The sequence below is a fragment of the Alosa sapidissima genome, chromosome 20 (assembly GCF_018492685.1).
Source record: "Alosa sapidissima isolate fAloSap1 chromosome 20, fAloSap1.pri, whole genome shotgun sequence".
Taxonomy (NCBI): Eukaryota; Metazoa; Chordata; class Actinopteri; order Clupeiformes; family Clupeidae; genus Alosa; species Alosa sapidissima.
The window spans coordinates 14,242,054-14,264,564 of record NC_055976.1 but is presented as its reverse complement, the minus strand read 5'-3'; the positions used below and the strand labels follow the sequence as shown (position 1 = coordinate 14,264,564).

Here is a 22,511-nt window from a genome sequence, read left to right as displayed (position 1 = left end):
CACAAATTAATCATTCACCGTTTTGATAGTTTCCAATAAACAGAAGGGGAAAAAACAACAACTCATTAAGTCACTGAAGTAACTGATTAAGGAACTGAAGTAACAAATTATTCATAAACATTTAGTGTTCAAATCTGTATGTCTATGTATGTGTATGTAAATCTGAAGGTATTAAAATACACTGTAAACTTTTTCAAAATCATTATTTAAAAAGGTACAGGTCCTCAATTTTAATCCCATAAAGCAATCCAAACTATAAACAATCCCCATTAATCAACACAGTCAGGCGTCTGAGCATGGATGGAGTATAGCTTGATAAGCTGCTGAGCCCCAATATCAACAACCTGAAACCAAATAACAGACTTTACCTTTAAATCATGTAATACTACAACACACAGTGTTTTTATTGTCCCCTTCAGCGTGCCATACACACGTGGTAGAGCAAGAGGAAGTACATTTCCTTGGAGTTTTATGCATTTAGAGAAATCACTCTCCAAATGATTATATAATATCACAACATGTAATTGTTGTAAATATACGGTGCACATGTGGAATATCTTATTGCACCAGAACTTACTTAAATAGTTCTAAAATAATTAAAATAATCAACAGGTGAAAATATGCACCTGTGATAGACACTTTAGCAAAACATCCAACAGACCCAACCAACATTACAATCACTGGAGGCTCTACAATCTCTGATTACCAGGCATAACTCACAATACAGCAACACATGGTTTGTAGTCTTAAATAGCATAGTGTTTTTTTTCTTCTCAACAGATTTAGCACTACATCATACACGGTCATAGTCGCAATGCAATCGACTCTCACAGTGCCATTACATGGACTCAAACTCGTCGATGCGCTGCTTTGTGTTGCCTTGCCGAATCTGACGCAGGGTCTTGTATTTGTCTCTGCCCGCCTTCACGTTCTCGTCGTGGATCAGGTCATTCGGGGTCTTCTTGCTCTCGTCACGAGCGTCGGCCAGCTCGGAGCTTAGCGCCTGCGTGAGCACATCATGGGAAACAAGCAGGGCTTAGTGAGAGAGGTATGCTGTTGGGCTAACATGAGTGTGACCAAAGATCAACTCCAAGGGTGTGTTGTTTATACTCCTTTGGAAAATATTGACATGTTGTTAGCCACAGCATTCGGAGGCGCCAGTTTATAACTCTCATAGTGTAGTGGTATAAGCATAGTGGTCTGAATTTGAGGGGGTAATAGTAACAATTTATCATTCAAGGCCAACAAAACAGGGAGAAAGTTGTGCTGTCCTTGAAGGAAAGGCTGTTGTTTTTTGACTTCATAGACTTCAGGAAACAGGAAGGTTGGGTCTGTGGAAAACCAGGAAGGTCTACTCTACCTCCCCAAAAATGGACTTCAAAAATGGTGCAAGTCAAATGCTCAGTCGTGCCAATGCATTAATAAATGGGAAAATTCCACATATTTGAGGATGAATTTGTTCAAAATGATACCATATTATTGGCTTTTCAGGAATATTGTGAAAAGCTGGTGGTAAAAGCCATTTTATTAGAGTTCTTTGCACCTTTTGCTCATATCAGTGTGCATTCATTGTCCTTGGGAACAGAACCCATGACCTTGTAATTGTTAGCACCTTCCAGTTTTCCACCAATTGACTCACAGGGTCATTTACATAAAGCCTTTCCTGAGCCCTTTAGCAGACTGTTGTGTAGCACAAGTATTCAGCTTTTTTCCCTTGGCTAGCCACCCTATAACTAACACACACACACACACACACACACACACACACACACACACACACACACACACACACACACACAGTGTGAGTCCTCCTCACTAACAGGCTTTTCTGCAGGCGTTCATTCCTGTGGGCCTTGGTCATGCACCACACACACACACACACACACACACACACACACACACACACACACACACACATACACACATACACACACACACACACAGACACACACACACACACACATACACGCATACACACACACACACACAGACACAAACGCACACACACAGACACACACACACACACAGACACAAACGCACACACACAGACACACACACACACACACACACACAGACACACACACAGACACACACAGACACACACACTCATACTCCTCACCAGCAGGCGTTTCTGGAGACGCTCGTTCTTGCGGGCCTCGGTCATGCGCTCCTCTTCGCTGCGGTCGCGGCACGTCCCGGTGGCGGTCAGCTCGGCGCTGGCCTCGGCGCTGCTCTCGTCGTTCTCCTCATGGTCGTTCTCCGCCTGGTGCAGCTCCTGGATGTGGACGCCCATTAGCTTACTCTTCAACTTCTCTTTCATCCTCTCCAGGTCACTCTCAAACAGATAAGCCTGCCGAGATACTCATACACACAGACAGTCCGATCAACTGTGCTGCCACCTGCCTCCGTGCTCCCAGTCATGGTCAGAATGACTTCAAAGATGTAATTCTTTTTTTGTTGTTGTCAGTGGGCCTTTGAAGTTTTTTCCATGCGCTACTACTAGCAGGGCACACTTTCATGTCTGTTTGGGTTGGAGCAGCATGTTGCTAACTATGGACGGGCTAATGTATTTCATTAGCTTGTCAGGCTTTCCCTCGAGTAAGATTGTCTGGCTTTCCCTCTAAGCAGTTTTTGCAAAGGTGAACAAAGCCTCTAAAAGTGCTTGCACAGTCTGACACCGTTTTGTCTCTTGCCAAATAAAGCTACTTGGATCCAACAACAAAATCAAACAGAAGTGAGATCAGGAAGTACGAGTACTGCTTGACATAAAGCATTTCCCAGGAATATGTCAGCTAATGGAGAACTCATCATCATGAAACACATGCAGCAGAGTGATCCAAAATGACACATTCCAAAGCCTACAAAGCAAGCTAGCACAAGAAAGAATCTAGCAGCAATCTGAAAAGTGCATCAAAGCTCCCTTTCTTGTTATTTTGATTCCATCTGCTTTTCCTTAGTGACATAGAGTCAGTGTGGAGTGGTGCTACTTAAAATTAGATGTAGAAAGAACACTATCACAATAACAAGACTTAAGTATTAAAAGGACAGTGATTGGATGTTTTGTTCTCTCTAATGTCTAATATTAAAACAAAAGTATTCCTTTCATGTGTTCTGGTCCCTTGGGGAAGGTGGGGAAGCGAGGGAACCCTCACCCTTTTCTGCCACTTGCGGGCCTCATCCTCCTTCTTCTTCTTGGCGTCCTCGAGGAGGGAGATCTTTGAAGTGAGTGCAGCGAGCTCTGTGGCCTGCAGGATTCAAAGCGAGAGTGGGCAAATTATAATTGCTCCAGTGGTCTGACTTACAGTAGTAAGTGTGCTTTCAATCCACAGGGGGAGGCCCAAAGGTCCCAAACGGCCCTCATGTGACGCTGGGTTTAGCGGGAGGATCATGTTTAAGAACTGAGGGGCTGGGAGTTACACTGGTCCCACTCATTTGGCTTGCAGTCCCATGTGCAACCAAAACAACCGAGTTATATAATACACAGCAAATGTGACATAACACTTGCTGAAAAACTGTGACGTAAAAGTAAACGGAAGCCATTGCTACAATTTTACAAGGACTTTGTGCCTATGTGTCTGCTCTTTGCAATGTTTGATCAATGATGACAGTGTTTAATGTAAATAGGAATTCTCCATTTGGCCATTTTTTACTCACGTGATTTAAGGTCATGGCTAAAAATACTTTCCGAATGTGATTGAATTCACAGTAAGTGATTGTAAAAGTATTGTAAGTTCAAAAGGTAGTGATAGTGCTTCCTAGACTATCCTGCTGGTGCACAGGCCTAAGGCACAGTTATGTTATGTACAATAGTATGGACCTCTCCCCGTTGTATACTACACACAGAAGTAACATATGAACACATCAGAATACAGAACCCAGAATTCTACAGTATAAAGCAATAGTGAAGGACGGAAACACACATAGGAGATGCAGTCTCTCCGTCTCACATCCTGTGGTTTGCTATCCTGCCAGACCTGCTCTATGACTGTCACTCCAATTTGTCAGAGTGCACCAGCGGATCTCTCTCCTCCCACGCTTGCTCTCTTACTTTTTTCACAGGTGAGGCATTTCACAAACCACTCTGCAATGTCAAGATGCCCTTAGCATAGTGGCCAGTGGAAAATTAAAAAAAATGTCATGCTCAGCTGTTATTTTTCCTCATTTTCCAGGGTATGGTAACTATGACCTTGATATTGCTAGGTCAATGTCATGCCTTGAAACATTTTCTATAAAAGAGAACACAACTAGCTGATGATACATGTTCTCCAAAACAGAACTGTTAAAATAGGACGAATGCAACACTATGCAACGGTTTGCTACTTTAGTTTGGTTTGCTTTTATAGGCAACTCGTTTTAGGGTCATCTTCAAATTAAAGTTGTTGGTATGCCATGTCAAGGATATAAACTCTCCAGTCATTCCCAAAAGTAATCCAGAATATACACTACAGAGGTCTGTGTTCCAGGCTAAAACACCTCATGAAAATGGAAACGTTTTCTCTACATCACTTACAACTTACTTACAGCGTAGCATGTTATTAATGTGTTGGTGCAGTTTGCAAGGTTTTGGCACATCCTTTCAGAAGTTATCTTACTAAGGCCACTCCAAAGCTCCGCATTGTCGCTTCAAGTTTCAAAAGAGTTTCACAAAACAACGGTAGATGGAAACTACTTGAGATGACTTGAGTCATCTCAAATGACTTGAGTCGACTTGACTTGAAAGTAACACCTATAGGCCTTAAAGCACAGAACATTTATTTGCCTGAACTTAGACATTTCGGTAACACTTTACTTGACGGGTGAGTTCATAACACATTCACAGCAGCTGTCATAAACTGCACATAAAGCATTCATGAACAGAACAAAAACGGCAATGCTGCTTTGAGATTGTTGGACTTTTATTTTGACAAGTTGTCGTCTGTCTTCCACATTCATGAAAGGTTTGGTATGAATGTTGAATCATGTCGCATGAAACAGTCATGAATGCTTTATGTGCAGATTATGACAGCTGCTATGAATGTGTTATGAACTCCGTCAAGTAAAGTGTTATGAACCCGTCAAGTAAAGTGTTACCGACATTTCCTCAGTCACTATGAATAATAGCACAAATGCACAGCTGAATTCCAGCACAGTGCCTGATAACTTTAAGGCCTGCAGCCAGACAGAGGTGAGAGCAATGCGGATGCACTACAAGACAGCATGACAGGGATGTTGTGTGGTGAGGTGAGGGCAATGTGGATGCACTACCAGACAGCATGACAGGGATGTTGTGAGGTGAGGCGAGAGCAATGTGGATGCACTACCAGACAGCATGACAGGGGTGTTGTGAGGTGAGAGCAATGTGGATGCACTACCAGGTTCTCCTGGTTCTTGAGCTGGCTCTCGGACTGCTGCAGCAGTGCAGTCTTGGCCTCCTCTGCCAGACGCCGGTCCTTGTCCAGACGCTCGGCCTCCTCCTGGGCGAACTTACGCTCCTTCTCCAGCTCCAGGGCTCGCTTGGTCTGCTCCTCCAGCTCTGTGGGAGCATGATCACATGATCACACACACACACACACACACACACACACACACACACACACACACACACACACACACATATATTACACAGGGCCTAAAGAAAGGAAAGTGTCTGTGCTACTTTCAAATCGCATACACACACACCAGACATTTTACATGAGATCTTGACATATCCAAATACTTCAAAAGCATTACTGCCATAAGAGTGGAGTTTGTTTTATCCCTGCTTTGTGCAGTATGTCCTAAGGTACAGTGTAGATATGAGACCTTGTGGCTCTTGTCACATTGATGCATTGATGCCACAGTGACAGATGACGGACAGATAAATACAAATGTCTCTAGACATGAGACAGGAAAAAGATGATGTTAGCGGTGCTTCTTCCTGACCCTCCTGGGCTTTTTTCGTTTGTTCCTCGATCTGTCTCAGTCTCTCCATCAGCTCCATGGTCTCCCGGGCGATCTTCTCCGTCTCCTTCTCTGCATTCTCTCTCTTCTTCTTCTCGTTCTCCAAAAGGGCTCTGTTGGAGAGATCAAGGTGAAGTTATTCTACATCAGTTGTATGTGAATGGTTACGGTTATGGTTAGGGCATTTGGCTGAAGCTTTTGTCCAAAGTGACATACAAATAAAAACAATATAATTGTTTAAATATTAACAGTGAACAGTTAAAAAATTAACAGTGAACAGTTTTAAAAAAAATGGTTAGACTACATTAAGGAGTTTTAGCAATAATAAACAATAATGTCAGTGCAGTATCAATGATCAATAGCCTAATTAAAATAAACAAATGACAGGTGACAAGGGGAAAAAACTAAACATGTATAACTGCACAATGGATTTACTGTGATAACCAAATCTACCATTGCTACCAATGTCTATCTAAATTTGACCATGTACTTACTATACATATAATTGACTCCATTGATGTATATGCTATTGTCTCTGGAATTGACCTAACTATTCTTGTTACAACATGAAATTACGTATATGGTGGAGCAGCTGTAACATCATTGACTGACAATCGGTCAACCAGGGTACCATTCCTGCCATTGCAAGTCTGTGTCGCCTTGGATAAAAGTGTCTGCTAAATATCAGATAATGAATACTAAAAGCATAGAGACAAACTAATGATCCCTTCCCTTCATACACTGGAAAGAACCCCCTAATCATAAAATCCAAATAAAAAAACTAATTTCCTTCTCTCTGCACAAAGTGTAATAATCACTCTCCATTAATGTTCTGTTCTCATTAATTTAGCCTTCATAGTAGTGTGAGTTAAAATTTCCTCACAATCTCTCAATCTGTCTTACTTACACTGCTATCAAACACCTCAGTTGTTCTTGTGAATTTTATTTTAATGTACACATAAACCTTTATTTTATGCACACTCTTGTTATTGTCCTGTAAACTATACATGACTTAACACTGGAAAAAATATCCTTGTAACTATCAAACATTATGCTTGACCATGTAATTATCGTCCATGACTGACAACCAACAATATATCTGAGACAGCTCCAATATGATCTCTTTTGATTCTCTCTCTGATAGCGTCAATTAACTAAAGATGCTTTGATAGTACAACTGATTTCTTAACACAACTATTACATGGAGATCTTTATCCCCACCTGTTCCCTCAAAGGCTCAAACTATATGGGATCTCCCTTCACATTCACTTCCATTTCATATGCCAGTTCTTCAGAGGTGTACTGAGACTACTCACAACTCTCATTATTTTACCACTGAATATGTTTTAATTAGAATTGGTGCTTATTAATAATCATACACTATGGTTCTGAATTGCATAGAAATCATAACACAAATTGTAATCATTGCATTAAATGATTGATTGATTGATTGATTGATTGATTGATTATTGACCTTTTCCATACATATCAGGCTGGTTTAACCCAGGTTCTAGACTAAAAGAGAACTGCAGTGAAGATCTTGACTAAAAAACAACAGCTGATGTCAACCTGAAAGTGATTCATAATCCCAAATCCCAGTCGGTTAACCAGTGAACCATGTCCACACCAGAACAAAATTCCATTTCCATATCCAAACAAAGCATCCTTCTCTCTAAATCGTCTTCTCTGTGGTTGATTGAATAGCCATTAAAAATGAATCTGCTGGGAATACTAGGCAGCCAGTGTTCTTCATCATTGTCAAGACGTCTGATATGTTATGATGTTGCTGCACAGCTATTACAATGAGACTTTCCACTAGCTCTTACAAGACTGTGGTAGAACTGGATAAATAAGATCCAGCAAGTTAAAAGATTGGCATGGAATTTACTGAACCTCCAGATATAAGATGCTTCCACATCCCTCTCACCTCTGTATTATCAGCACTCTGTCTGTTGTGCATTCTGTTTTAACACATAGGCCAGGACACTGAGATGACATTGAGATTGGCCGATGTGGGAGGTCCCAACCGAATAGCAGATGGAATTTAACATCTATAGACCCTTTCAACAATAAAAACAAAAACAATGCTTGAACGTTCTATTTGGGCCCCAATCTACTTCCTCTGCATTAAGATAACATATGGAATGTTAAAACGGAAGTCTTGTGGGGCCAACTATGATGCTGATAATGGAACTCTCTTGAAAGGGTCCATATTTCTTCATTCAAAGAATCTAAGCCACTGTGTATGTAAGAACCCAACAACCTACAAAGCATTCCATTAACTGAACGTCCAGTAACTGATTGCTCCACGGTCACTTCACCTCTCCTGTTGTCTCTTGGTCTTCTCCTCCCTGGCCTGAGCCTTCATCTGCTGCACCTCGATGGTGTCGGGTTTGCGTCTGCGCATGTACAGGTCGTGGTTGCCCATGCACAGCGCCAGGATGCGCTTGTTGATGCGCAGTCGGGGAGCGTAGAACACAAAGTCCTGTGACAACACGGAGGAAAAAAAGAAATGTCACTGAAACTGTGAGAAAGGTGTGTCCTTCTCCAGCATTACATTGGAGATTCTTTTAATTATTATTATTTATGTAATACATGTAATTTATGTATGTTGGATTTGTTAACTTATATACTTGATTTATTTACTCTACAATGGTTGTATATAATGAAGTAAATTTGCTTCTGCAATAACAGTAAAATACAAGCAGAGAGAGTTTAAGCGAGTTTAGTAATCAAGGATATTTGATACAAGTCTACAAAACAGCAGTCATGAAGAGGGGTTTTAGTGGTAGTGAATGCATACTGGAGATTTTTTGTCAATTGGCTTTATGACAAACTTCTTGTCGTTGAAGGAAATGTTCCTTATCTCGCTCCATGGGAATCCAATTTTGGGCGTCAGCCTGAGTGTAAGGAAGAGCAAAAAAATTGAAATCACTTACAAATCAATAGGCCTCAGACAGAATGAAAGTAAATCACTCCAGGGTTGGAGGATACAAGGCAAGGCAAAGCAAGGAACAATTTAGTCTCAGGATCAATGGCTGCTTACTTGTCTGAACGCTCGTAAATGTTGAGTCCCAAGGCATCAACTCCCAGCCAAAGCTCAGAGCCCTTCTTGTTCTTAATACTGAAGTAATTCACCCCATACATCTCCAGGTCCTGGGCAATCTTCAGGTATTCCACCATGGCGTCCTCCCTTGTGCAATGCATGTGAGGAGAGAGACTGTGAACTAGTATTTATAATTATTTTTAATCACTAGTATTCTTTGCCCTTTCATTTCATATGGTGCCTTTTATGTACATGCAAGTTTAGCTATTTCTGTGTTCCCACATCAGTCAACAGTGAAATTAGTGAGCTGGTACAGCGTGTTCTCCAGTAACATATATTGTAGCTTCTTCACACTGTGCAGTAATTCTGTCTCTTGCTGGAGCACAGGCCATGAGAGGGCCCAGCCAGACATCCCCAGAGTGGGCCAGAGAGGAGGTCAGCGTGCTCTATTCTGGGCTTCCTGCCTCCAGGATGCTGACATTTAACTGTCCACCAAAGGCTGGGACGTAGACAAAACTTAATCTTCTTTTCTGCTTACACAGCTGGTTTTAAGTTATGTTTTTACTACTGGGTTGTAAAAATGTTTTTGGTAGAAGTGCCGGTCTGCTCACTGAAGCCAGGTGGGCAGGTGCCCACCGAAACTTCAAGTATGTTTCACACTAATCCCCCAGAAATCTTTCAATATGACAAATTTAACAGTGTAACTGTGTAATTACTATGTAATTATTATTTCTTCTCCGACCCCAAGTAAGGTCTGCCTCTAGAAAAAAATATGTTAGGATGAGAAATTTCAAGTGTTTATGCACATGAGCCAGTAAAACATTTTGCTTTTGGCTACAGCACACTCTTCAACAATAATATTGATATAATCTTATGATAAATGTACTTTATATTGACATAAAAATCAATTGTTTTTGGCACAAAGAATAACTGCTAGTTATTCGCTTCAGCCCAAACACATTCACTTCCATCAGTTCTACCAGTGCTCAAAAACAATACACACACTGATATACTAGTTCTTCACATGAGCCTCTCACTTATAGTGGTTGAAATCATTACAAGTACAACATGCCTCTATATCTAGTAAAATAAAATGTGTGGTTGTGAACTGAAATAAATACGACAGAATCATGTATTTATATGTTTAAAAATAAATTTGTGGATTGTTTAAACATGTTTGTTTGTCTATATATTTGTACAATATACTGTTGAACGGGGAAAGTCTACAAGCTGCTGCTGCTGCTTAAAGTTACATTACACAAGACCTTCTCATCAAGATGAAGCTCACCAGACAGAACTTTATGTCCAACCACCTCTCCCTTTGGAGGTTCAAACCATCACCTAATATCACCATCTCCTAATAGTTGATAAGTGAGCTTGCATGGCTTAAAATGATGTTGTTTCATAAAAATGTGGATATCCAAGACTCAGGCACACCCATGTTGCAATTCTACTGCTTTGCTCATGGTGGCATTGCAAACACTTCCTCAATCCTTGAGCTTAACTGAAAGAAAAATTGGTTTTGAGACAGAAGTCTCCTAACATAATTGTCAGTCTTCAATTTTTTAGAAAGCATCGGCTCTTCAGAAGCCTAATATATTCTGACATAGTCTAAAACAAGGATTCCCAAACTGTGGCACGTGTACCACCGGTGGTACGTGAGCTTCCACTAGGGGGTACGCGAGATGAAAATGGCAATATTGGAAAGGTGTTACATTTTTTATTTAATTTTTTAAATGGTCTCTTTGTTCTTTGTGTTTCATAATGTTGTTCTCCACACTGTTGTTTAAGAGCTCATAGACCAGTTGCACATTTTGATTGTTATTTGTTATCATGGGCTAATTATGATGCCTGGAATGTGTCAATAGAATGTGTTACGTTTTTATGTGTCGAATGGTGGGGATATGCTAGCCGAGTCAGGATGTAGGTGGTGGTATGTGGGAAAAAAGTTTGGGAACCACTGGTCTAATATAACTCTTATTGCCGGTTGACTTAAGCAATTGTTTATGCCCACAATATGTGCAACATGGTAAGAGTTAAAGAATATAGGTGAAAAGTAAGAGTCTAGTAATTATTATGGACTCTTCCCTTGGTGAGCACGGTCACTGTCCGCCTAGGAGCCAAAGGCATTCCAGGTTAGGCTAAAAGCAGTGGAAAGGTACAGGGTGTCATGGTGAATGTCATGTCAATATGGCCAATGAGTCGCAAGGTAATTATTTAACAAGTGGACAACAGTGAAAGCAACAAGTGGACAACAGTGAAAGCAAATGTCACTGACCTCTTGGCGGTGCAAAAATAGGTTAAAGAAAAAATCAGAGATTCCATACAGATGCAGTTATAACAAGCATTCACTTAATATACAGTATTTCCTCTGATCCATATATGGTATGTATTTCCATGCAAAGTAGTATGAGCTTTTATCTTTTTTGTTCCTATGCTAAAATAAAAATATATCTTCTTTGAAGATACACAACTAAACTGTCACATTATTATGCATTCACATCTTAAAAAAAACGGATTGAAAAGGTATAATTTGAATATAATGAATACTGCAGGTGCTGTGGCCTACTTCAGACAGGAAAAGAACAGTGCCTCACCTCAGCACGCCCTTATGCTGTCTGTGCCAGACCATGATACGTTCCTCCCACTGTTCCTTGGTCAGTTTGTGCTGTTCCAGCACTCTGTTGATGAAAGACACATACAGTACTGTAGGTATAACATATTCAATACTTATCTCCAGTATTTATATGAAGAAAATATATTGCAAATGGGACAACAGATAATTAAAGAGACAAGTATCACAGTACAAGTGCACTGTTTAGAGAGACAATTTATTTCCACATTTGGTTATGCTGGTAACACTAGGGCTACTATCTGTATGTGTGTACACAATTAATCAGTATAACCGATCAGTTAAACTCATATCTCTGTATACGTTTATTCATCATTTGATTGATCCTTCCTGTAAGTTTGTATACCTCTGAGGGAGCAGCTTGTCCCTGCATAGGTAGCCAGGGATGTGGTAGTCCTTGTTGTAGTCTGCGTATTTGGTCTGCACAGCATAGGAGGCCAGCAGTACAGCGGTCTCCGGGGGGCAGTAGATGTCATCGTTGAGGATGCCCTCTTTCACCTGAGTGGTGACAAACTCAGAAGTTTTGCACATTTGCTAGCAGCTTCTGGGCATTTTCAGATATATTGTTCACATAAAATGCTTGGTGCACAGAGGCCTAACCCAAGCCCATTGCCTGTGGTTTGTCACTAAGTGAGTTGTCAGTAATGCAGTTAGCAACATTTGGTGTGGGCCATGTCTCTCGGTGTGTGTGTGTGTGTGTGTGTGTGTGTGTGTGTGTGGTTTTGGGGGGACAGTATTGTCGTCAATGTCGTCACCTGGAGGAAGAACTGCCGCTGTGTGGCCTCCTGTATGAGCTCTTCGGCTACGTCCTCAGGGTAGAACTTGGCCCGGAACTTGATCAGAAGTGGGTTCTCTTTCCTGACGTCCTGGGCTGTAACCTGTTTTGGAACAAAAGGGGTAAAAGGCAAGTTGTGATCATCGAAGGAGCTGGAAGACATTTTTAACTTAAAGCTCTTAAAGATCTTTTTCGTAATGGTCAATTGAGAACAACATATTTTGAACCCTACATTCCATTGGAGAAAATCCAACAGGAGAAAATACTAAGTCTGAAAAAAATCCTTTAAAATAACTAATCTCTATCTAATCCTCAAGTTGAACCTCTATCTTCTATTCAAGTTTTTTTCTTGTTCAAAGTCAGCTGAAAAATCATATTTTGAACATTAAACATTAAGACACCAGACACCAAAGCAAACCAACCAATAATCTGTGAACCAGTTCTGGCATAAGTGTTTCCAGAGTGTTCAAAATATCCTTGAATGTTACACAACATAAAGACGATCAGACACACAGAGCTTGGACCTAAGTACTAACCCGCTTATTGAGCTTGAGCCATGTCGAGAATCCCTTGCTGTCTTGATACTGGAGCCCGAAGAACCAGATCTCTCTCAACCCAATTGTCTTGACAATCTTCAAAGTGGAAAGTGGAAATACATGCACCTTCATATTCAATATATGGGGACAACTCACTAACATGGTCTTTTTGGCACAGCATGTATATACAATATAGATTATGCCATATGGTCGTACTGTAGAATGTGTCATACGGAATATGATACATACTTGGTCAAAGAGTTGTTTGCCTGTAGTGCTAGGCTGGATGGCAAACTCCAGCTCTGCATCCATTGTCGTGACACGTACATTTATCTGTTTAAAACAGAACAGCTTTAGGCCACAGAATGGCTACTGACATCAGCAGGCTACTGAATTACTACTGAGAAGTGGCAGCCATTTTCTTGATGTCTGTCACTGTTATTCATCTTGCCATCTGCTCTTTTTTTAGTGTTGTTGTCTTTGAACAGGCATCTCTTGATCATGGTTCCTTGCTAACGGTAGTATCCTAAGCCAAATGTTCCATTCGTAAGCTGTTTGGAAAAGTCAAGGTCCTTGTTTAATCCAGATAGAACTTCAAGCAAAACAAATCATTAACTGCAAGGTCAAAGCAGTTTTGAGAGGAAAACTCAGAACAAAAAATTGTCGGCGTGGAAACGTCTCATTTTTCACAGAATAATCTGGCTTTGGCTTCATGAATCAGTAACAGAGCTGCACTGATAAAACTTAGAGTTCTCATAAATCTGCAGCCGAGTTCTGGATTCAAAGGAATATGAATAACTCCCATCCTCTTTCAATATTAATTGAGCAACATTTATCAGATGAACTAGGCCAAATTGTTTTGTACATTATTGATGGAAAACATCTTTGTGTAATGTTACTACAGCACCCTTTGCACTCTTAAACAGCCTATAACATTCAATGTCAAAACACTTATTATGTATCTGATGGAACTATAAATAATTGTTCATGTAGGTCCATCATAAGTTCAGTGACAAGCACCCACAAATAGCTATAGTCAACATTTTACATTATTAAACATGCACCATTGTAACATAATTAAAATACTGCTCCTAAACAGATCTTTAATAGGTAAATAGGTACTTACAGACATTTTGGTATTTTTTTTATGGTCCGTTATTTCACAACAGTCTACCAGGTCCTGTTGCAGTAGTCCTCTCTCCACCAAGTCATATGAAAGTGCTTGCAATATTTACAAGGATTACCCTTCATTAAACCTGCCCATTGCATTGTTTAAAGGGACTTTTCCTCTCACTAATCCAATGGCAGCTGTGGAATCTAAGATTAGTCTCCAGTAATAGCAGTACTGTGGTTATGTTAAAAGAACAGTAGCATGCAACAGTTTAGCTGCAATGCAGTAAACCTAGTGTTAGTTTGTTTAATGTGTCAGTAAGAGATTGTAGGCTTATTAACTATAATGCTCACAGAATCCACCTAATTTAAAATATCGACTTTATTTCGGCAAAACTAGAGGCAATGTAAGATTAAAAATGTATTTAATGCAATAGGCCTAACAAGGGTCTGCTTGGATGGGTGTCAGTCAATAAATCAAAGCTGCCATGAGATCCAGCGCGCGTGCGCAGTGGCGTACAGTCGTGTCACGACGTCTTAGCAGACATCATCCAAAACATCTTGTTTTAAGTTCTGTTGTGGCGGAAAGGATTTGTGTTCAGGTTTGAGACCATGACGGACGAACAAGAAATCATGTGCAAATTAGAAAACATACTGGAAGTCAGGTAATCCTTTTCCGCTTCTCTGTTCTAAATTAATGTCTGCATTTCAGCAGGTAACATAACGTTAACCTCTGGATTCAGTCTGGCTAGCGCTTCTCTTTTGCGGCCCGGTTGAGGCGAATAACGACAGAATAACCCCATTTTTTATGTACATGTATTAACTAGCAACGCACGCTAGACTCCTCGTTTCTTTGAGTATTCCAGCAACGTTGTGTGTCTATTGGTAGATGCAGATGAAATGTCTATTGCAGGCTAGTTAGCTGGCAAGCTAACAATAAACAAACCAGCTGTTGTTAGCGAGGTTCCAGAGGCGAACAATGGGGAAGCGAGCTGTGGTTCCAATGATAAGAATAGATTTATTTCCGTAGTACACCAGTGTACATGTCATTCAGCCATTTGCGGTGCAAGCAATTCGTCATGTGGAATAGTGTGTTTGTAAATAATAAAAACGCTGTTGGGTTAGTCTTGCGCCAACTTATATGTTAATATTTCAACGCTACCATGGAATATCTCGAACGTGGCTTTGTCAGTTTATCACTTTATGATTGTTCCCTTGCATTAAGCATTGACCAGTCTTACAACAAGTGTGTGTTTGCGCTATTTTATTTGTTTGTTTTTCAAACTGTCTTTCAAACAGTCATTCTGCCCGTGGTCTTTGTCAGAGGTTACATAGGCTATGTACCTTCATACATCTCATGACAGGAACAAGACCCTGCAGATGCAGAAGATCAGGACTCGTCTGAAGAGCGAGTTCGAGGCCCTAGAGGGTGAGGAGAAGCACTTGAGGGAATACAAGCAGGAGATGGACCTCCTTCTGCAGGAGAAGATGGCCCACGTGGAGGAGCTGAGGCTGATCCATGCAGACATTAACGTGGTAATTATGACCCTCAGGGTTAGGTCAGGTCATCTGGGTCAGGACCTAAGGGTGCTTCATTCAAAGATGTTACAATTTTTTGTGACGTTACAGAGACCACTTGGGGTGCGTAAGATACAAAGACAAATAAACATACAGTGATTTATGTATAATGAATTATACATAATTATCCACAATTATACATATCTGGCATACTGCACAAACGTTGCTGTGTGTACATGATCCATACAAGTAAAGTGGTTAACTAATAATAACACACAGAATAACAGTAATAACAATTCAACACAATCTGTAGTAATAATAATGTTGTGCCCCACTTTTCATGCATGTTAAATTCCATGCTACTCTGTTTAGCATTCATTATGTTTCATTACCACTGGTTCTATCTACCAAAGGGCTGTCATTTAAGGACATGATGCCAGATCACTTTGCCAATGGTTACAGTTATTGTTCTATCCTCTTATTTTCTGATTGCTTACTTAGTACTTAGTATTTTGTAAATGTTTACACAGACAATTCTGAGAGTATTTAAATATTGGTGGCTCTCTCACTAATTGAAATTGTGCCTTCAGATGGAGAGCACGATCAAGCAGTCTGAAAACGACCTGAACAAGCTGCTGGAGAACACACGGCGTCTGCATGAGGAGTACAAGCCCCTGAAGGAGCATGTGGACGCCCTGCGCATGACCCTGGGCCTGCATCGCCTGCCCAACCTCAGCGACGAGGAGGAGAAGCTGTCACTCGAGTTAGTCACCCAGAGGCGTGTACACACACACACACACACACACACACACACACACACACACACACACATACATACATACACACACACACAGAGACAGACTTACACACACACACACACACAGACAGACAGACAGACAGACATACACACACACACACAGACAGGCAGACGCAGACCCACACACACACAGACACACACACACACTTCCACCCATGCTTATTGTACGCAAGGACAAACTGGTTTTTGGAATTAAATGAAATTCAGTTCATTATCAGTCAGTTCATTATCAGTCATCTGGTTCTATTCAGTTTCCAATGTTAATATTCAGTGTCCTTGCAACTTTAATCGGAGAGGAGAAATGGAGACATTGTAAACTTCATAACCAATTAGAATATGACAAAATTGATGTATGCCACTCATGTACATGCATTGGAAGACCAATCAAAGTGCATTCTCAAACTCTTATATCATAGTGTGTGCAACATGCAACAAGTCCGGTTCAAAAGGATGTAAGCAATAATATTATATTTTACTGTGCCATGTATATATGTAAAGAAAACCACAAGAATATACAAGTATTGCTAAAAGTGCAAACAGTTTTGTTTTTGCCTGCCGTATTGCAGTTACTTTGAAAAGCAGAAGGCAGAGTGGATGAAAGAACCCCAAGAGCCAATCATTCCGGAATCCTTGGCTGCAGCTGCCGCTGCTGCCCAGCAACTGCAGGTCTCCCGGAAACAAGATGCCCGGCAACCAGCAACCTTCAGACAGCAGCCTCCCCCAATGAAGGTTGGCAAACTCACAAACACTCCACTTTCCCCCCCCCTCATCCTCTGAGAGAGGAGTCGCCTTTTTTTCCCCTTCCCGCTCAAGGTCCCGTCTGTGTCAGCTCTCCTGCAGGTGTTCAGGCTTTTTCCTGGTGAAGCACCACTTGTGGGAGGCCTGGAGTCAGGCTAGGGTTGATTTTTCTGTCCGTCAAAACAGTTAGCAGCTTGTAGTTATTTTGTTGGTGCTGTTATATACGGTAGTTACGGTTATTAAATGATGCATTGATTTTCATTTATTCAAGTAGCATCCGTTGTTTTTATTTTTGTGCATTGATTCATTACATACACTCTTTAACTCTGAATGCAGAGTTGCCAACTTTCAAGGCTGGCTTGGCATGGAATTGACAAAGAGGAGTATATTTTTAGCATGAGATGCACTGAACACTGCTAGAATGAGACAGAACATAGCGGGAGTCTCGAGCGGAATGCATGAGAGTTAGCAACCCTGTGAATGTGCTGTGAAGGTACAGTATAGAAACGTTTGTGATGTAACAATCCTATAATAACATCTCTAATAATGCTTGCTTTCCTTTTCCCCACAGGCCTGTTTGTCCTGTCACCAGCAGATCCACCGCAACGCCCCCATCTGTCCCCTCTGCAAAGCTAAGAGCCGCTCCCGCAACCCCAAGAAACCCAAGAGGAAGCCGGACGAGTAAGCGGCCTCCAGTGGTCTGCCTCTCCTTCCGAACGTAGCTTCCAAACGTAGACTACCGAGTTAACCAAAACCCCGTCTCTGAATCCTCCTGGGTTCATGTGTTAGAACTATTGTTTAGTTTTGTCAAATGCCTCATTTGTTTAAGTGTACTTAAGTGTTTTAATACTTGATACTTTGCTTCAAATTCCACATCATGACTGCAAAAAGGCAATAAGAAACTTGGGACTTGTAATAGGAACACATAAATGCTAAACAGAGTTGTTTGGCATGTAGCTTATATTGTAACAGGAAAATAACATTTTTGCCCAGTGATCTTAAATGCAGTATTTTAACCATATCATTCCACCTTCATCAAACTTTAGACCAAATGTCTATTATGTGCTAACAAAGAAAAAGCAAAATTAGAAGAATTCTTGACTGAAGTATTTAAACTGTAAGACTGTAAGTGTTTTTGTATCTTATGTTTTATATGCATGCAAAAAGTAATGTACTGTATGTCTGTGATATTTTCTCAATTGAAAGGGGTGATTGTACTTTGTCGCTGGTAGCTAGTAATCCTATGTTTACAAGGGCCAAGGGAAGCGTGGTCCCAGTAATATTTGACGGATGTATTTCTTGTGAAAACTTGGTTGTTATACTTGGATAAAGAGTAAAACTCGCGATTTGTTGTGGCCAGTATTGGAAAAATAAAGATGGTTTATTGACGTTGCATTGGCATCTCATTTGACATACCTTCATAAAGTAACCATGATGTTGATTTATTTTGGTGTTGTTTACATATGTATATAATACAAAACGTATGTCAAATAAACACATATTAACAAGGTAGAAAATACTTTTTTTACAATTCAGCTGTAACATATCTAATGTAGCAACATGATCATGTATAGAAATGAGGTCACAATGCCTTCAGTAGTTTTTACCTTCAAGGTCAATGTGGATATCAAAGTCACAGGCTTGATTCCACTGAACATGGGAAAAGGCAGGATCAGCTCGAGTCTGTCTGCTGGGTCAGTTCCACTTCCCTGGCCTTCAGAGCCTTCCAGACAAGGCCAGGGTCATCTGACGGCCTAGGCAGGTCTCTCAATACCTCTCCTATCAGACAAATGGAGTTCTGCACACAGAGCAAGAGAAGAACACAATTCTTTTGAGCCGACTGCAGGGAAAAGAACGTATACGAGAGATTGTGGACTAGTGTTCAAAGATAGGCCTGTTTCATATATATGTAAAGCAGAGCGGCCTACTCTATTAAGGAAGTGGGATTGGATTTTTTCTTCCAGAAGGGGAGACAGGAGCTGTGTCGTCTTCCTCCTTATGAAGTCATCTCGTGCCAGCTCAGCCTGTTTGACCTGGCATGACCTGCAGTGCTGAGGATCATGTAACTCCATTTCTGCAGCCTGTGTGTGTGTGTGAGAGAGAGGGGGGGGGGGGGGGGGGGGGATGGATGGATAGATAAATACTTCAAATAAATTGTAAAGCATGCATGGTACATTGAACCTGAATGTGCAATTGTGTTTAATTGCATGGAATAATTTCTTGTGAGAGTGCATGCAAGGTGCATTAAATACAACACGTATAATTAGGTAGGTCGGCCTAATTGTATTAATGTGTATGTGTGTAGTGAGAGAGAGATTAAGAGTGTGTGTGTGAGGGGGGGCGTGTCTAGCTAAAAAGCCACTCAGTTATTAGTTTTTCTTTACCGTCTTCAACTTTTCTCTGAAAGCCTTCATTCTGATTAAGTTGACTAGTTGTTGTGGCACTGGAGGAATTTCTTCAGATTCGGGTTTTTGACTGCTGTCATTTTCCCTGTGTCCCGAGTCTCTTTTTTTGAGTTTCATTTTCTGTATACTTCTCTTACAATATCTCCTTCTGACGACGTCTTCGTCGCGTTGCTGCTGAGTGCTTGAGGCTGTACAGAATGGTGCAAAGAATTAAGTTAACTGTGGCTGCATGCATGAATTGAATGCAAGCTAATAACATGTTTGAAGATACTTACTCTCCATGGTCACTCGATTATTCCATATTAAAACAATCCAACTACATCTACCTTTCACATATTAGTCGACACTTAAATCCCTACACTGTTAGCCTACATGTAACACGTGTTCAAACACAATATTTTGTTTTGAGCAGACATTCTCTGGTTTGAGGAAGTGTTTGGGTAAATAGCCTGCCTTTATTGTCTTGGTAACGCCGATAGTCGTCCCCATTTCCATTTACTGCCATCTACTGTAATGGAGTAGCCTATCCTCCACGGCACTGCAACTTTGCCACGACATAGGCTTATTCTCAGTAGGCAATTAGGCTAGTTAAATGTTAGTTTGTCTCTTTTAAAATAATTAATGTTTAATTATGAATATTTGTAAACGTGATGAGGTTCATGAAATAACAATAGACAACTCTTCAGCTAACTATGGTTTTGATTTCTAAATAGGCTGCTTAATCACTCTAAATATATCCAATGGAAGACTTCATTAACATAGTAAAATAAAGATTTATTTTTTTAAAAAGGAAGTAGTGGCGTTGGCCTACTGTACATATTCCACAACCAATTTATGAGGATCATGAAATAATAGGTTTTAGGTAGGTCTTCAAATATAGGTTTTGATCTTAAATAGGCTACTTCTATGGAATTCAGGGAATTTTTTGTAGTTAAAAATAACTGATCCCAACCCCCCATAAAGCTGCTGATGGTGTTTTCTCTCACACCCAGAAGAATGAGAAGACCACAGCTGATTGTTGTTATCCAGGGCAGAGCTCTTGGCTCCAGGACAGCTGCAGGCTCCTCGTGGATCGCTGCTCTGCTGTCGCACCGACACAGACACACAGCCACTACAGCAATGCATTAGACGCCGACGTGCCAGTAAAGTTGTAACCATGACAGAATATCACATAAAGCGCCTTCTGCCGTGTGGATCCTTAATTGTGTTCCCCCCGCCTTGGCTGGGATGGCTTTGTGTAAAAGTGTCAAGGAGCGGGAGCTACAGATGCGTCCCATTAAATGTGACAGGCTCAGACATGGCCTTGTTGTCGGGGAAACTTTTTCATGTCATGCTTCAAAGACCCTTCCCGTTTCTTTTCTTTTTTTTTTTCGTGGTCACACTCTATGGCACCCATGATAATTAGGCTCCGAGGAATAACACTGGTTGTCCCTGCAGAATGACACATTTAATATTTACATTGACCTATCAGGTCAATTGTACCAACTACCCCTAACCCCCCCCCCCCCCACACACACACACACACACACATACACTACCATCCCCCTGTTCCGCAGTCAGGTCCTTTCAGTCTGTCACAAGTCTATCACCTTTCTAATTATAACCCCCTGCTACAGCCCTCCAAGAATGGAAGTTTGGGCAGATCCATTTGAGGACTAAAATTAGCCCCTCAGATGAGCAGGGTAGAGCCTATACTGTGTCAGTCTGCCACACGTTGCTTTACCCTCCATCCATTTATCCCAGTGGAAAACTTCCCAGCAGCAAAAAAAAGAAGACTATTGCTTTTTTTGGTGGGGGTAATTGAGCCACAATGGATTTGCAGCTGAACGGAAGATGGATGAGTTAATGTAGCTGCAAGCGTCTGATGGTGGTCTGAAGGGATAGTCTAAAAGCAAAGTAAGTGGATTTTACCTCAAAGTGTTTTGTTTGTTTGTGTGACTCTGACGGGCCATTTGGGAGTGCGTCTGGTGTTGCTTACTGCTGTGGTTTCTGTCTGGCACAAATCTCCACCACAAACCTCATAGTTGAAGGTCATATGAAAAAGTCATATATTTGTGGACAAAAGTATAATTCAATTCTGTTAAGTACTTTAATCTTGTGGTTTGTAGTTTGTAAAAAGTCGTTTGTTTACTGAGATTAGGATTATGCAAATGTAAATTTGGTCTTTGTTTGAATAGTTCTCACACATGTAAAATAGTTCACACGATGGGATCTAAATATGCTCTTTAATTCCAGATGGATCTGTGAGTTTCTTTCATTGTCTACACACTATGGTTCTTGAGAGTGCCGTCACCATGAGTTTGATGGACATCTCCAAGATCTTCTCTCTGCTCCAGCCCAAAGAGGACGAGGAGGATGAGAGCAATATGCTCACGCAGGCCGTCACCGGCGATGATGACCGCCTGCTGGCCGAGCTGCTCGGCGAGGAGCGTTTCCGCCGTTGCATCAACAGCCGCAGCGGCTGGGGCATCCCGGGCACGCCGCTCCGTACGGCTGCCGCGCTGGGTCACCTGCGCTGCCTGGAGGTGCTGCTGACCCACGGTGCAGAGGTGGACAGCCTGGACGTCAAGGCCCAGACGCCGCTCTTCACAGCGGTCAGCGGCAAACACCTGGACTGTGTAACGGCCTTACTCAAGGCCGGCGCCGACCCCAACGGCAGCCAGTACAACAACTGCTCGCCGGTGCTGACCGCCGCGCGGGAGGGCGACGTGGACATCCTGCGCGAGCTGCTGGACGCAGGGGCGGAGGTGGACGTGCGGCCCAAAGTGCCCGACTGGGCGTCCAACGCCACGGCGTGCCGCGGGCCACTCTACATCTCGGCCGTCTACGGCCACCTGGACTGCTTCAAGCTGCTGCTGCTGCACGGCGCCAACCCGGACTTCAACTGCACGGAGGCCAAGATGCTGGCCCGCATCAAGCAGCCCAAGACCGTGCTGGAGATGTGCTTGCGCTACGGCTGCGGGGTGGAGTACGTGCAGCTGCTCATCGAGTTCGGAGCCAACGTCTACCTGCCCA

The 22,511-nt window shown here is 41.7% G+C and overlaps 4 protein-coding genes across 10 annotated transcripts in view; 2 read left to right on the top strand and 2 right to left on the bottom strand.

Moving 5' to 3' along the window:
* Positions 1-788: 788 nt before the first annotated feature.
* msnb (moesin b) lies at positions 789-14,543 on the bottom strand. Of its 4 annotated transcripts, none has more exons than XM_042074081.1 (14): positions 14,035-14,543; positions 13,158-13,241; positions 12,909-13,004; positions 12,353-12,475; positions 11,944-12,095; positions 11,563-11,646; positions 8,966-9,112; positions 8,723-8,819; positions 8,241-8,404; positions 5,902-6,032; positions 5,352-5,512; positions 3,153-3,245; positions 2,120-2,350; positions 789-1,003 (listed from the first exon to the last, which is right to left on the bottom strand). In XM_042074081.1, the coding sequence occupies exons 1-14, from the start codon at positions 14,038-14,040 to the stop codon at positions 839-841; spliced, it is 1,734 nt and encodes a 577-aa protein (XP_041930015.1). In that variant the 5' UTR covers positions 14,041-14,543; the 3' UTR covers positions 789-838. The 4 variants fall into 4 exon arrangements, with proteins under 4 accessions (XP_041930015.1, XP_041930017.1, XP_041930016.1 ...); XM_042074083.1 differs by having other exon boundaries at positions 2,120-2,275; XM_042074082.1 differs by lacking the exon at positions 14,035-14,543 and having other exon boundaries at positions 13,158-13,869.
* A 1-nt stretch (position 14,544) lies between these two features.
* Positions 14,545-18,484, top strand: LOC121694123 (zinc finger C4H2 domain-containing protein-like). 2 transcript variants are annotated; one of them, XM_042074086.1, is made up of 5 exons: positions 14,545-14,683; positions 15,383-15,554; positions 16,127-16,299; positions 16,920-17,082; positions 17,663-18,484. In XM_042074086.1, the coding sequence occupies exons 1-5, from the start codon at positions 14,631-14,633 to the stop codon at positions 17,774-17,776; spliced, it is 675 nt and encodes a 224-aa protein (XP_041930020.1). In that variant the 5' UTR covers positions 14,545-14,630; the 3' UTR covers positions 17,777-18,484. The 2 variants fall into 2 exon arrangements, with proteins under 2 accessions (XP_041930020.1, XP_041930019.1); XM_042074085.1 differs by having other exon boundaries at positions 16,127-16,314.
* LOC121694124 (uncharacterized protein C8orf48 homolog) lies at positions 15,510-19,940 on the bottom strand. 3 transcript variants are annotated; one of them, XR_006025671.1, is made up of 5 exons: positions 19,772-19,940; positions 19,476-19,684; positions 19,020-19,172; positions 18,699-18,889; positions 15,510-15,608 (listed from the first exon to the last, which is right to left on the bottom strand). XR_006025671.1 is itself a non-coding variant. In XM_042074088.1 (4 exons), exons 1-4 carry the CDS (start codon positions 19,776-19,778, stop codon positions 18,764-18,766), a joined length of 495 nt encoding a protein of 164 aa, XP_041930022.1. In that variant the 5' UTR covers positions 19,779-19,940; the 3' UTR covers positions 18,452-18,763. The 3 variants fall into 3 exon arrangements, 1 of the variants encoding a protein (XP_041930022.1); XR_006025672.1 differs by lacking the exon at positions 15,510-15,608 and adding an exon at positions 17,089-17,261; XM_042074088.1 differs by lacking the exon at positions 15,510-15,608 and having other exon boundaries at positions 18,452-18,889.
* A 1,241-nt stretch (positions 19,941-21,181) lies between these two features.
* Positions 21,182-22,511, top strand: part of asb12b (ankyrin repeat and SOCS box-containing 12b) — a 2,346-nt gene continuing 1,016 nt past the window's right edge. The window contains exons 1-2 of the mRNA XM_042074545.1: positions 21,182-21,392; positions 21,732-22,511. The exon at positions 21,732-22,511 is cut by the window's right edge and continues 63 nt beyond it. Of these exons, the coding sequence (XP_041930479.1) occupies positions 21,767-22,511 (745 nt within the window). The 5' untranslated portion in view covers positions 21,182-21,392; positions 21,732-21,766. The remainder of the gene's footprint in view (positions 21,393-21,731) is intronic.